We start from the raw sequence: 15,030 nt of genomic DNA, 5'->3' as shown, positions 1-15,030 counted from the left end.
TGAGATGGTTGGATGACATCACTGATTCGATGGACATAAGTTTGAGTAAGCCCCGGGAGTTGGTGATGGACAGGGAAGCCTGGCATGCTGCAGTCCATGGTGTTGGAAAGAGTCAGGCACGACTGAGCAACTCAACTGAACTGAATGCTTCTAATATTCTGATTTAATTTAGCTGTGTATTTCTTTTGTAAGCACCATAAGAACTAGCATCTTCCTAGAGAAGCTCTTCAGTATGGAGATGGTAAAAATCTGTAAACCTTTGGACATGTAGTTCAAATTGTGTATATAGATGCACTTTTCTTTCTGGAAGATGTTTCATTGCTTTTTCTCTAAAGGTGTGTGTGTGTGTGTGTGTGTGTGTGTGTGTGTGTGTGTGTGTGTAGCCACCTATAATAGAACAATCTTAAAACTTAAATTTATTTTATCAATAAATCCAGAGTCAAAAATCTTTCAATGATATCAGAAACATGGTCTTGATCTTGTAAATTTTACTGGAATCTTTTACAGAAACATAACTTTGAAGAATTATTTAATGAAATACTAACTTTAAATTCCAACTGGAAGAGAAAAAATAAAAGGAAAAATGGATTGTAAAAGCCCTTATATGCCAATCAGTTAAATTTTGTGACTTGAATATTAGCGTTCCATCACTTCATGGCAAATAGACGGGGAAACAATGGAAATAGTGAGAGACTTTAATTTTTTGTGCTCCAAAATCACTGCAGATGGTGACTGCAGCCATTAAATTAAAAGGTGCTTAATCCTTGGAAGAAGAGCTATGACCAACCTAGACAGCATATTAAAAACCAGAGACATTACTTTGCCAACAAAGGTCTGTCCAGTCAAAGCTATGGTTTTTTCAGTAGTCATGTATGGATGTGAGAGTTGGACTATAAAGAAAGCTGAGCACTGAAGAATTGATGCTTTTGAACTGTGGTGTTGGAGAAGATTCTTGAGAGTCTCTTGGACTGCAAGGAGATCCAACCAGTCCATTATAAAGGAAGTCAGTCCTGAATATTCATTGGAAGGATTGATGTTGAAGCTGAAACTCCAATACTTTGGCCACCTGAAGCCAAGAAGTGACTCATTGGAAGAGACCCTGATGCTGGGAAAGATTGAAGGCAGGAGGAGAAGGGGATGACAGAGGATGAGATGGTTGGATGACATCACTGACTCAATGGACATGAGTTTGAGTAAACTCCAGGAGTTGGTGATGGACAGGGAGGCCTGGTGTGCTGCAGTCCCTGGGGTTGCAAAGAGTCAGACATGACTGAGCGACTGAACTGACTGACTGAACTGAAGGTATGCATATTTTAAATATAAGCAATAAGATCATTTCTATCCCTTCAACCTTCCCCAAATCTTCAAAGAAACCAATAGATGTTTTTCTTTTTGCATAACCAGAATTCAAGGATACATTTAAAAACATGGGGCAAATAGCATATTTTACGTAGATTAACAGTATAAATTTAGACATGTTTACTTTGTGAAGATTTGTATTGCACTATAAAATTTTCTACTGAAGATACAGAGTTAGAATAAAAATGTTAGGATTAATATTCTGGGATAGATTGATCTTTTCCAAGATTTAAATGCTCTATTTTAAAAATTTAAACTTTGCCATATATTTTTGTCATCTTCAAATCATTTTAAATATCTCACAGGTATGTGTCTGTGTTGCAGAATTCATTGGCACTTTGACTCACAAAATAATTTAGCAGCATAAACGGAAACTTTACTTTTGCATATTCATATGCTTTACATTTCTTTCATTATTGTTAACCTAAATATCAGATAAATAGGTTAAGAATAATCATTAACTAGAAGAATCCCGATTAAACGCAAATGTTACCAGTCGACGTCTGTACGTTGTTCACAGTACATAATCCGAAAGTATTGAGCATAGCCGCTGCAATTCTACTGGCCAAGAAAGTTAATTACCTAAAGAAATTGCCCAAACAATAGCAATCTTCATGATGGCCTTAGTCCGTGAATTGAAACGGCTATGCTCAATAGGATTACGTATTGCTACATACCGATCCAGCGAAATAGCGCAGAGGTGCATGATGGACGCTGTAGAAAATAAAACATCTAAAGAAATCCAGACGGGGCACAAATACCTAGGTAGTGGCCAGACATAATCTGAAAGAGAACAGAGAGAAGACAAGAAGAACATGTTATGCAAATTATACTGACTATAGTTTTAGTCTATTTTTTCTCATAATCTAAATTTTTAAAAGGAAGTGAAATTTGGTATGCATTGTTTTTCCATAGTAATGATGATGACAATGATGACAATAACAATAACGCATTCAGTGTTACATATATTATTTTTTATTGAGGTAAAACTTACATATTATAAAATTAATCATTTTAAATTGTACAATCCTGAAGCATTTAGTCCATTCACATCATCATGTAACCATCACCTCTTTCTAGTTCTAAAACATTTCATCATTGCAAAAGGAAACTTCTACCCATTAAGCAGTCACCCTCCATTTTCTCATTTTTCACCCTCCTACCCATCCCCCTCCCCAGCCCCTGAAAATTTCTTATTTGCTTTTTACCTCTTGAATTTAGCTAATCTGGGTATTTCATATAACCAGAATCATACAGTAGGCAACATTTTGTGTCTTACTTCTTTCACTTAGCACAGTATTTTTAAGGTTCTTCCATTTTGTAGCTTCTATAAGTACTTCATTCTTTTCTATCACTGATGCTTTTATCAGTTGAGATTTTTTTTTTTTTTGGATGCTCTTATAAATGGAATTGTTTTCTCAATTTCGTTTATGATTTTCTCATTTCTCCTGTATAGAACTATAATTAATTTTCATGTATTAATCTTGTATCCTCCAATTTTGCTGAACTCATTTATTAGATCTATATTTTTATGTGTGGGTTCTTTAGGATATTCCATATGAAAGATCATGTCATCTGTGAAAAGTGGTAATTTTATTTTTTCTTTTCCAGTTTTCCTCTGCCTTTTATTTTCTTTCTTGTTTGATTTCTCTAGATAGAATTTCCAGTGCAATGTTAAGTGTAAGTAGTGAAAGCAGATGTCTTGTCTTTTTCCTGATCTTAAAGTGTAATCTTTCATTCTTTCATTATTGAGTCGGATGTTAACTGTGGGTTTTTCATAAATGCCCTTTATCGTGTTGAGGAAGATTCCTTTTATACCTAGTTTGTTGCATGTTTTTATCATGAACGAGTGATGGGTTTTGCTAAATACCTTTTCTCTATCAGTAGAGATGATCGTGTGCTTCTCTTACCTTTATTGTATTAATGTGATGTATTACATTAATTGACTTTTATATGCTGAGCCATCTTTCATTCCTGGGATAAGTCACACTTGGTTATGGTGTATAATATGATGCCAAATTTAGTTTGCTTTTATTTTGTTGAGGATTTTTTGCATCTATATTCAAAAGTGACATTGGTCTATACTTATCTTTTCTTGTAATCTGGATTTGGTATCTGGATAATGCTGATCTCATAGAATGAGTTACAATTGTTCCCTCATCTTTTATTTTGTAGGAGTTTGAAAAATACTGGTGTTAATTCTTCTTTAAATGATTGATAAAATTTTCCAGTGGCGCCATCTGGTCCAGGACTTGTCTTGCTGGCAGGTTTTTTGATTATTGAGAAAACGTCTTTACTTGTTATCAGAGTCTTTATTTCTTCTTGAGACACTTTTAGTAGTTTGCATGTTTCTAGGAATTTGTTCATTTAATTTAGGTTATGTGGTTTGTTGGAGTACAATTGTTTGCTTATTATTTTATAATTCTTTTAATTTCTCTAAGTTCAGTCATAATGCCCCTCACCACTTTCATTTTTAATTTTAGAAATTTGTGTCTTCTCTCTTTTTTTCATAGTATTTCTAGTTGAAGGTTTATCAACTTTGTTGACTTTATTGTGCCTTGAGTCTCAATTTCTCCATTTTTTGAAGTAGAGTTTATAGTTTTGCCATATCCAGAATTCTTGGTTGACAGAATTTTTGTTGTTGTTGCGTGCATTAAATCTGCAATCTCACAGCCTTCTGGCCCCCATGGTTTCTAAAGAGAAATCCATTATTAATCTCGTTAAAGATCCTGTATAATTTTGACCATAATGTCTTGGTGTGGATCCCTTGAAATAATATATGTTTATAGAGTTCATTGAGCTTCTTATACATATAGATTCATATCTTTCCTCAAAGTGTGAAAAATTTTGGCCAACAGTTCCTTAAATTTCTTTCTGCATGTTTTCCCCCTTCTCCTCCTCTTCTGGCACTATCATTATGCATGTGTTAGTAAACTTGATAGTGTCTCACGTGTCTCTAGGGTGCTGTTCATTTTCCTTCATCTATTCTCTTTCTTCTCACACTGGATGATCTCAATTGATCTGTCTCAAAGTTCTTCAATTTTTCCTTCTTTTTGCTCAGTTCTGCAGTTGAATCAGTCTAGTAAATTTTTAACTTCAGTTTTTGCATTTTTCATCCTCCAAATATCTATTTGATTTCTTTCTATTATTTATATTCCTTTATTGCTATTCTTTGTTGAGATGACATTTTCCTTATTTCCTTTGGTCCTTTGTCCATGGTTTCCTTTGGCTATATGAGCACTTTGAGAGTTGATTTAAAGCCTTTGTCTATTTAAGTCTAATGCCTAGGCTTCCTCAGTATCATTTTCTTTTTTTTTTTTTTTTTTTACTATGAAGGAGTCATACTTTCTAGTTTCTTTGCATTCTTCTTACCTTTGATGAAACTTGAATATTTTGAACTTCATAATGTGGCAACTCAGGAATTTAGATTTTTTTTTCCCCTAGACATGCATGGTTCAGAGGTCAGCTAGAGATTTAAGCAGAGTTTATGGTTCCCCAGAGAAGAATCTGTGGTTCGCTCTATCTCTATCCTTTCCTAGATTCTCCCTCAACTTTTAGTTTTGAGATTTCCTCAAATTCTGTCTTCAGTTCCTCTGAGCTACTAAAACTACAGATTTTTGGGAAGTTTAGTATTTTACCTGGCATAGACTGCATCTTCCACTTTGGCTAATAAGTCATGAAATTTGTAAACTCAGCCAGTGTTGTTCATTTCTTCCAGGTCTTAAGAAACCCAAGAATCTTTGTTTTAGGTTTTTCTCCAGTATGTTTAGAGTTGTTTTTGTATTGTGTTTAGACTTGTTTTTGTATTGTGTTTAGAGTTGATGGGCTTGCCTGATAGCTCAGTTGGTAAAGAATCTGCCTGCAATGCAGGAGACCCTGGCTCAATTCCTGGGTTGGGAAGATCCTCTGGAGAAGGGATAGGCTACCCACTCCAGTATTCTTGGGCTTCCCTTTTGGCTCAGCTGGTAAAGAATCCACCTGCAATGCAGGAGACATGGGTACAATCCCTGGGTTGGGAAGATCCCCTGGAGAAGGAAAGGCTACCTACTCCAGTATTGTGGCCTAGAGCATTCCATGAACTGTATAGTCCATGGGGTTGCAAAGAGTCAGACACGACTGAGAGACTTTCACTTTCATTTTCCACTGGCAATACCAGAAGTGTAACTAACAACCACTGGAATTCAAGGAGCAAAACAAAGAAATCAGAGACATTATTAAGAATTATTCTAAACAAAATATTGATGAATGTTCATTTCTGTTGTATCCACCCAGAAGTTGATTGTATTGAGGGTTTGTGTATTCTCAACCTGTTTCATTTGCAGAAATGCAGTTCAGTTCAGTTCAGTCACTCAGTCGTGTCCAACTCTTTGTGACCCCATGGACTGCAGCATGCCAGGCCTCCTTGTCCATCACCAACTCCTGGATTTTACTCAAACTGTTGTCCATTGAGTCAGTGATGCTAGAAATTACTTTTCCAATTTTGTTTCAAATACACAAGTATCACCTGACTGCCATTATGTAGAGAATTTTGTTGCTAAAACCACTGGAATATAAGATGCATTAGGTCAATGTTGTTCTCTGTGTTTTATTTTTATACTATTTAATTCATGAGACATAGGTCAATTCATGGCACAAAGCAGGTACTCAATAAATATTTATTAAATTTGTAAACAAATATATCCCCCTCAACAGATTATAACATCACCCTAAATCCAACTTCATCATGCTGTGCTGTGCTTAGTTACTCAGTCATGCCCGACTCTTTGGTGCCCCATGGAGTTAATCCTCAAGGCTTCTCTGCCCATGGGGATTCTCCTGGCAAGAATACTGGAATGGGTTTCCATGATCTCTTCCAGGGGATCTTCCCAACCCAGGGATTGAGCCCAGGTCTCTTATTTATGTTGCAGGTTGATTCTTTACTGTCTGAGCCACCAGAGAAGCCCAAGAATACTGGAGTGGGTAGCCTATCCCTTCTCCAGAGGACCTTCCCAACTCAGGAATCAAATCAGGGTTCTTGCATTGCAAGTGGATTCTTTATCAGCTGAGCTATCAGGGAAGCCCCAACTTCATCATATGCCAATATACATTCTCAATAGGGTGCATATCCACTCTGCAGATCCACTATCTAGTCAGTTCTCAGTTCTCAGCAATTGCATATTTAATAATGGCAAAAATGGCAATAGCTATTATACAGTATCTTATACCAAGCACAGTGTTAGCAGTGTTAGTTTGGTACTTCATTTTTAGTTCTACTCCATATAGCTGTAGTGTCAACTCTATTACCCTACAGTGTGAGGAAAATGTGTCTCAAAGTCTCAGACTTGTTCAAGTCTACAGAATTTTGCTCCAAATCTGACATTTTTTTTCCCCAAACACAAAGGTACTTCTCACCATACACTATTTATTAAATAATAAATACAATTGTTTTTTACAATACAGGACAATATTTCTTGTGCAGGTTTTTCAAGAAGTCTACTTCCAAACCTATAAGACAGCAAAATCCAAAAACAAAGGGAATGAACAAGCGCCTAAAGTAAAAACTATCCCCAAAATAGAAATATCAGAATGAGTTAAATTATTGATTTCTAGATTAACTTCATTATCAAAAATAATTGCAGAAAACTTTCTCTGAATTTATGTAAGCCAAGTTTTCTCAAACTTGTCTGATTATAAGTATTCCCTAAGGTGTTTATCAAAAATGTTTTTCCTGGATTTAACTACAGACATTTTAATTCAAAATATTTAGAATTTCAGTGAAAATTTATTTTCTGTTTGTCTTTGTAAGAAGACAAATGGATTTTTCAAGTTGTCTCAATGGAATTAAAGTGTATTTTCTTTAGATAAATTTCTGAGAAGAAATATGTAAAAAGTTTGTTGGAAGTTGCATAGCAAAAGATCAGTTAGTCAAAAGAGATAAAATCTTGTTTTCAGAGGCAAAAATTGCATAGTGTTTCATAAGACATTTTCCTATATTCACTCATTTATTCATTCAAAGATTACATCAAAGATTACATCAGATTACAAGATTAATAACCAAAACTCACAGGCATCACCACCAATATTGACAATAATGGCAAAGACTGAATAATAGACACTGTAAAATTTCAGTTCATTTGTTGAAATGAAAAAATAAAAGGGATTTATTTCTATGAAATGTTGGAGATAACATTTGCTTGGTACAATAAATATTTGTTACTTGTATAAAGGAATATCCCTACCCTGCAGATCATAACCCCACCACAGATAAAATACCAATTTTCTAATATTCTGATAATATGATTAAGAGATGTGGAATGTTGGACTGTAAAATGATCCCAAAGCTAAAATGGAAATGAGAAGTTATAATTGATGTCTTTAAGTTAACATATATGAAAAGATGAACAAACATTAAAAAGTTTAAAAATTTCTTCAGTTCATTTCATAAAATAATAGTGTCAGTATCAAAACTTACAAAATACTGAAAAAAATGAGACTAGAGACAAATAGCACTCATTGATATAGAATCAAAATTACAAACAAAATATTCACAAATATAACCCAGCAAAGAGTAAAATGAGTAAAACATCACAGTAAAACAAAATTTAGTTCAAGAATGTAATGATAATTTAATATCACAAAAATCTGCCAATATAGTCTCTTATGTTAACATTTGTAAAGAAAGTTTATGAGCTTTATTCTTAAGAATAACTTTATAAAATGCTATAAAATACAGGAGCCATTCCTAATTAAAACTTTAATTATATAGAGATAAATAGAATTCCCTCTTAAATTTGATAACTTACAGAAACCAAGAACAAATATAAACAGTAATGCATTAAATACATTTCAAGTACATTAAATTTAAAAATTGGACAGGGCAGAAATTTACAGAGACTTTAAAGCAGCTACCATAACCATACTCAATGAAGGAGGGGTGGATATTCTTGAAATTAACAGAAAGAGAACTTCACAAATAAGAAGTAGTACTTATGAAAAAGAAACAAATGAAGAGTTTAGAGCTGAAAAAAAAAATCACTGGGTGGGCTCAATAGAAGAATGGATATGATAGATGAAGAGTCATTAAAACTGAATGTAGATCAATAGGAATTATCCAAATGAACAAGAATGAGAAAAAAATTAAAAATAAATGAGCACAGTAGGAACTATGGGACGACAACTATGGGAACACACCTAATATTTATGCCTTGGAAATCTTGAGAGAGGAGATATTGGTACAGGAGAAAACTATGTGAAAAAATAATGGGCTAAAAAGTTTCATATTTGATGAAAAATAAATTTACAAATTTACGAAGTTCTTCAAAACCCAAATGGTTAAACCAAAGAAAATCATGCCTAGATACATCATAATCTGGTGAAAAAAAAAAAAAGATAAAGAAAACAATTCTTGAAGCAGCTGAGAAAAATGACTTTTTCATGAGAGACCAGAAGGTATAATCACAATTTGGAATTTTATATCCAGTGAAACTATCTTCAGAAAATGAATGTGAAATAAAAAGATTTTCTTAGGAAAGGAAACTAAGAAATTGATTGCCAGGAGACTTACTTTAAACAAATTTAATGATGTTCTTCAGAAAGAAAGAAAACTTATAAACTTTAAGAATAAATGAGGAACAACAGAAATGGTAAACAATCTGGGAAAATAAATTATTTTTATTTTCTTAGGTTTTTAAAAGATATGTGACTGTCAAAAACAAAAATTATTACATCATCTGAGAAGGTTCTCAATGTATATAGGTAAATTCCATATTATAATTAAAACAAAAAGGCAAAGGCTTAAGGACCCTATGTGGTTGTAAGATTTTTATATTCACTTGAAGTGAATAAAACATTAATTACTAGGAAATTATGACAGATTAGCTATGTATATTTTAATCTAAACACAATCATTAAAATTTGTACAAAGAACATAGCAAAAAAATCAATATATCAATGAAAATGAAATACTAAAATAAAACACAGTACCCACCAAATAATTCAGAAGAGAAAAAAAAGTAATTAAAAAGAGAAGGGAAAAATAGAAAATGATAAAATAGTAGACATAATTCCAAACAATAATTGCATTAAATGTAAATGATATAAGGTGTAATTTGTATCAATTTAAAGAACTAGCTATGTTGGATTAAAAAAGTATAAAAATACTATATACTGTCTATAAGAAACCTACAAGTTTAAATATAATGTAGATAGGTATATAGTAAGAGAACGTAAAGAGATAAACTCTGAAAATACTAATCAAAAGAATGCTGGGGTTACATATTAATATTGGACAAAGTAAATTTCAGATCAAAGGATGTTACTAGGGATAACAGAGACCATTTTATAATGATAAGGGTGTCAATTCCTCAAGAGGATATAACCATACTAAATATTTATGTACCTAATAGCATAGCTTCAAATTTCATGAAGCAAAAAAAGATAGAAAAGAAAGAAATCATAAGTACAATCGCTACACATACACACAAACATATGTACAAGGGAATATTATTTCATGTTCAAAAGAATGAAACTAAGATACATGCTACAACATGGAGGAGACTTAAAGACATTATTCTTAGTGAAATAAGTCAGATACAAAGGGACAATTCCATTTACATGAGGTTCCTAAAATAGTCAAATTCATGGAGACAGAAAGTAGAATGGTAGCAGCTGGGGGAAGGGAGTATGAGGAGTTATTGTTTAATGAGTTCAGAGTTTCAATTTGAAATGATGAATTCTGGAAATGGATAGTGGTGATGGCTTCACAATAGTGCAAATATACATAATGTTACTGAAATGTATGCTTAAAAATGGTTAAAAGGATAACCAAAAAAGTAAATAGCACTTTTCCAGCCACCTTAGAAGCCCTTCCACGTGGTCCGACTGAATTGTAAACTCTTCACCTCCACAAATTAACCACAGTCCTGGCATTTACAGTAATTAGTAACAACATTTCTTTATAGCTCTATAAATAAAGAGTGCATTCCTTAGTGGGGAAAAAAGTACAATCACAATTATACTTTGAGATTTCAACATCTTTTCCTCAGTAATTGATATAACAAGCAAACAGAAAATTACTAATGGTATGAAAGAACTGAACAGCATTAAGAACAAACTACAACAAATTGACCTTTGCAGAACACTCTATGCAACAATGATACATACACATTCTTTGCAAGAGTTCATGGAAAGAAACACAATAAATTAAATCTTAAGAAATTAACATAATTGATATTATACAATGTATAATTCTCTGACCACAACAGAATAAACCTAAAAACCAGTAACAAAAAGATACCTCGAAAAAGACAAAGTATCTGTCAATTAAACAACACAGTTCCCCACAATCCATGTTTCAAAAAGGAAGACAAATTATATCAGAAAATAATTTTAACTAAATGAAAATTAAAATAAAGCATCAAAATTTGTGTGATGGTGTTAAAGCAGTACTCAGAGGGGAATTTCTAACATTAATGATTTATTTTAGAAAGGAAAAAAAAATCTAAAATCCATGATCTATGCTTCTATATTAAATGGACAAAGAAGGGTAAAAATTAAATCCAAAGTATCAGAAGAAATGAGGTAATAACTACAAAAGCAGAAATTAATGAAATTGAGGAAATTCAATGAGATCAAATGAAATGAAATGGTTGTTTGCCAAAGATTTTATAAAATTGATAAAATTCTAGTCAGATTGAGGAATAAATAAAAGTAGAAGACACAAAGTACCAATATCAGTGATGAAAGAAGAAATATCTCTGTAGACTCCACAAACAGTTATAAGGGGATTATAATTATAAACAAATATATAAATGCATATATATGGAATATTGGAAAATGGTATTTATTTGCAGGGAAGGCATGGAGACGCAGATAGAGAGAATGGACTTGTGGACACAGTGGGGGTATAGAGGATGGGACCAATGGAGAAAGCGGCATAGCACTACCATGTGTAAAATAGATAGCTGATGAGAAGTTGCTGTATAAAAAAGGAGCCCAGCCTGGCACTCTGTGATGACCTAGAGGGATGGGATGCAGGAAGGGGAAGGAGGCTCAAGAGGGAGGGGATATAGGTATAATTATAGCTGATTTGTTTTGTTGTACAGCAGAAACCATCAAAACATTGTAAAGCAATTTTCCTCCAATTAAAAAAAATCAAGAATGATTTGCCCATAAATTTTGTAGGGTTTTGGAGTCCTTAGACATGAAATCACAAATTTTCTGAGCAATGCACTGAGGCAAGAATCTCAGTGGAGACTGTGCTCCTGAGAAAAAATGAAAACAACAAAAGAAGGATACAAGTGTTCTAAATCCCCAAACTTGAGTCAGCCTTTTCCTGAGCCTAACATTGGCTCACTTGCACTCTGTGAAGACTGCCAAAACCAGGACAGTTTATTGGAAACTTAACCCAGATTTGAATTCATCTGAATAAAGCCTTTTTAGAACTCCAAAGTCTTTTTAGATGACCAGTCTTTTAAGTTAGGGAACAGTTCCACCCTAACTTAAAGTCTGGAAAACTTAATGGAATCCTAGGCTGTCACTCAAGTTGATGGTATTGACAGAATTGACTGTCAGCAATATCTCTTATAGATCAGTAATTCCCATACACAGGTGCATGGAGAAAATTGAGAAATTAAGTATAACAATGTAATTTTAATAAGGTTATATATATTCCATTTAAATATATTTTATTAAATAAATTCAATAAATATATGGACTTTTTTTTTTTTAATTCTGAAATTATCCTCCTTATGGAATCCAGAAGTAGAAGGGTCTAGTCTATATGATTGGCTGAATTTTGCTTTATTATTTTATTCCTGATCCCATGTTTTTGAGGACTCAGCACATTCTTGATGTTTCCTATCACTTTGCTCTTGACAGAATACCCTGGATATCATTGCATTCTGCATCTTACATTAATTATTTCTTTTAAATGCTTTCAGGGAATGCCATGAACTTTCTCCCCTGTAATCACACCCACCCCCTTGCAACTTGATTCTTATCTGATCCTAGACTGTGTTTCCACCTACTTGAACTTGATTTAGAATTACTGGATCTTCTTTTGCTTCTGAAATTCAGACATTTAAAAAAATTTTACCTTGACACCCAGATATGAAATTCTGGGCTGCTTTTTAGGCTATAACCTTTGTTTCTTTCTGCAGTAGAAAGTAAATTCTCTCTCCTTCTATCTACTCTGAGTAAATTGACCCTAAGTAAATTTGTCCAACTATTAAAACTCCGCTAACTTGGTAGTGCTGAGAGGAGGAGCTGCAATTTTGGAAGTATTACCCATATGCTGTAGTGTTGCTGGCAACTCTGCAGGCCCTTCTCTATCAGTAAGTCATGTCTGACTCTTTGTGATCCCATGGACTGTATCCTGCCAGGCTCCTCTGTCCATGGGACTTTCCAGGCAAGAATACTGGAGTGAGTTGCCATTTTCTTCTCCAGGGGATTTTTCCTGAACCAGGGGTCAAACACTTGTCTCCTGTATCTCCTGCATTGCAGGCAGATTCTTTACTCACTGAGCCATCAGGGAAGCCTTCATCTGCAGGCTAATATGTTCAATGATTTCCTATTGACCCCGGGCTTACAGATCCACTCAAACACCACTGTCTCTTACAAGCCAAGGTCATAGAACACAGTACTCTACCCCCTAACGAAGATCTGTCAGAATGCCTCTCTAGCAATGTAGTTCAGCATCTGTACTTCCTTGGCACATAGATTTTATGCTTCTTCAGTGAGGAAGAGTGATGTTTCTGGTATATGTCCTGATGATGTGGGTGGGGAGATGGGACATCCTACATATGCAACCAGCCAACCCCCCCTTAGTATAAAATAGGGATTTCCTGGCAGCACTATGCAGGATGTTCAATCTTCCCGCCCATGTGAAGGTTAGCTACTGCATCATGAAGTTTCAGTTTCTGTCGAAGGGCTTGTAACTTGATGCATCTTTGTGTGAATCATTTCAGGAAGACCTCTTCCAAACTGGTCATCTGTTCCTGGTGAACTGGCTATGATTACTAATAGCCTAAATGATCTAGAAGGCTGGTAACTGATAACCCACCTCATACTCAAACTTAAGCCTAGTATTTCTAACAATATAATTTTCTATCAAATTAAAAGATAAAATTCTCTTGACATGGGTGCCAAGATATATCATGGGTTACAAACACTCTCCAGTTCCAGTCCCAATTCTGTCAACCTTCATGAAATAAATAACATAAACCTCTGAATTACATAATCCATTCTAAATAATATAAACATAAACTTTTTATACTACAGTCGAGGCAATTCTATTCCTTGAAGACCCTAGTTGGGCTATATACACTTATTCCAGTTATCCAAGATTATCCCAGTTGAAATTAGCTATCTTATATGTATCATAAGTTATTTGCAGAAAGCATAGGTCTAGAAGCAACATCCTGAGACTCACTGCTCCACAGCTATGCAATCTGATCACCACACTCTGAAATAAATAAACTTAGCTAAAGACAGATTCTGTCAGCCTCATTCTTTTAGCTGAACAAATTTTGCTTTATGTACTGTCCTATCTCAAGCCTCTCAGCTCTGAGAACTTTTATACCTGTAAAAATTCATGAATCTTCAGTTCCACCAGCACCCAACACCTGAAAGGTTCAATATGATGTTTAATATCTTTTAAAAAACATCCTGGACTTGCCCCCCTGAAATAGTCCTTTAACCCATCTACCCTGGAGTTTCCCACATGATTTGCAACAGAGCTAGTTATTTTGAGTTGACTTCAAGTCTTTTCCTAGGGGAATATGGCAAAGATTTCCATTTCTCTGTTGATATTTTTTCCAGAGAATGGAAGACTCAACAATTTCATGTATCTTGGGTGGGAAAGGGAGAAGGACAAAGAAGAAATGATGAATATTTTCCTGGAGCTCTCTGCCTAACCAAGTATACATTAATGAGAATTTTTGTTATTTGTATTAGGGGCTCTACTCTAGTAGAGTAGGTATTAGGTATTTTTCATTCTCAGTCATGTCTGATTCTTTGTGACCCCAAGGACAGTAGCCCATCAGGCTCCTCTGTCCATGGGGTTTTCTAGGCTAAGAATACTGGAGTATTCTCCTCCAGGGGATCTTCCTGACCCAGGGATTGAACCCCCATCTCCTGCATCTCCTGTCTACATTGGCAGGAGGATTCTTTACCACTGAGACACCTGGGAGGACCACTCTAGCACAGTAGTGGAAGAAAAAGAAACAATGCGCATAAGGGAGTAAGATATTGCTGTGGCTTTAAATTTATGCCTCTAGATTTTTTTTGGTTTTGGCTTCATTTTAATACATTAAGTTCATCCCTAATACAGTACTCTACATTCCAAAGGGAGGAAAAGCCTATTTGTATCATTTATGTAAGGTGATTGCTAAATCATAGGGGAAAATATATTTTAAAATGTATTAAGTATTCATAATTTATCATCTTGATGATACTAGCAGGATTAAATTTTGATAATTCTTAGATACTTGAGTGATAAGTATCATGACCACCCCATCATTCTGACATTCACTAAAGACCAAAGTAAACATAAAATGTTCTTTTGAGTAAATTTTTAATAACAGACCTTTAGATTTCTATAACATATTCATTAATACTAAAATGCAGTTTTTATTAACAATTAGGATTCCAAATAATGAATAACTCATCCCTAACTGGGAGAAGGCACTGGCA

At 34.2% G+C, this 15,030-nt stretch overlaps 1 protein-coding gene across 1 annotated transcript in view; it reads right to left on the bottom strand.

Moving 5' to 3' along the window:
• Positions 1 to 15,030, bottom strand: part of HTR2C (5-hydroxytryptamine receptor 2C) — a 172,082-nt gene that overhangs the window by 86,619 nt on the left and 70,433 nt on the right. The window contains exon 3 of the mRNA XM_055563016.1: positions 1,942 to 2,142. Coding sequence (XP_055418991.1) covers positions 1,942 to 2,142 — 201 coding nt within the window. The remainder of the gene's footprint in view (positions 1 to 1,941; positions 2,143 to 15,030) is intronic.

Source organism: Bubalus kerabau, chromosome X (assembly GCF_029407905.1).
Source record: "Bubalus kerabau isolate K-KA32 ecotype Philippines breed swamp buffalo chromosome X, PCC_UOA_SB_1v2, whole genome shotgun sequence".
Taxonomy (NCBI): domain Eukaryota; kingdom Metazoa; phylum Chordata; class Mammalia; order Artiodactyla; family Bovidae; genus Bubalus; species Bubalus kerabau.
Note: the sequence above shows the minus strand (reverse complement) of the source record. Positions and strands in the feature narration are given on the sequence as shown.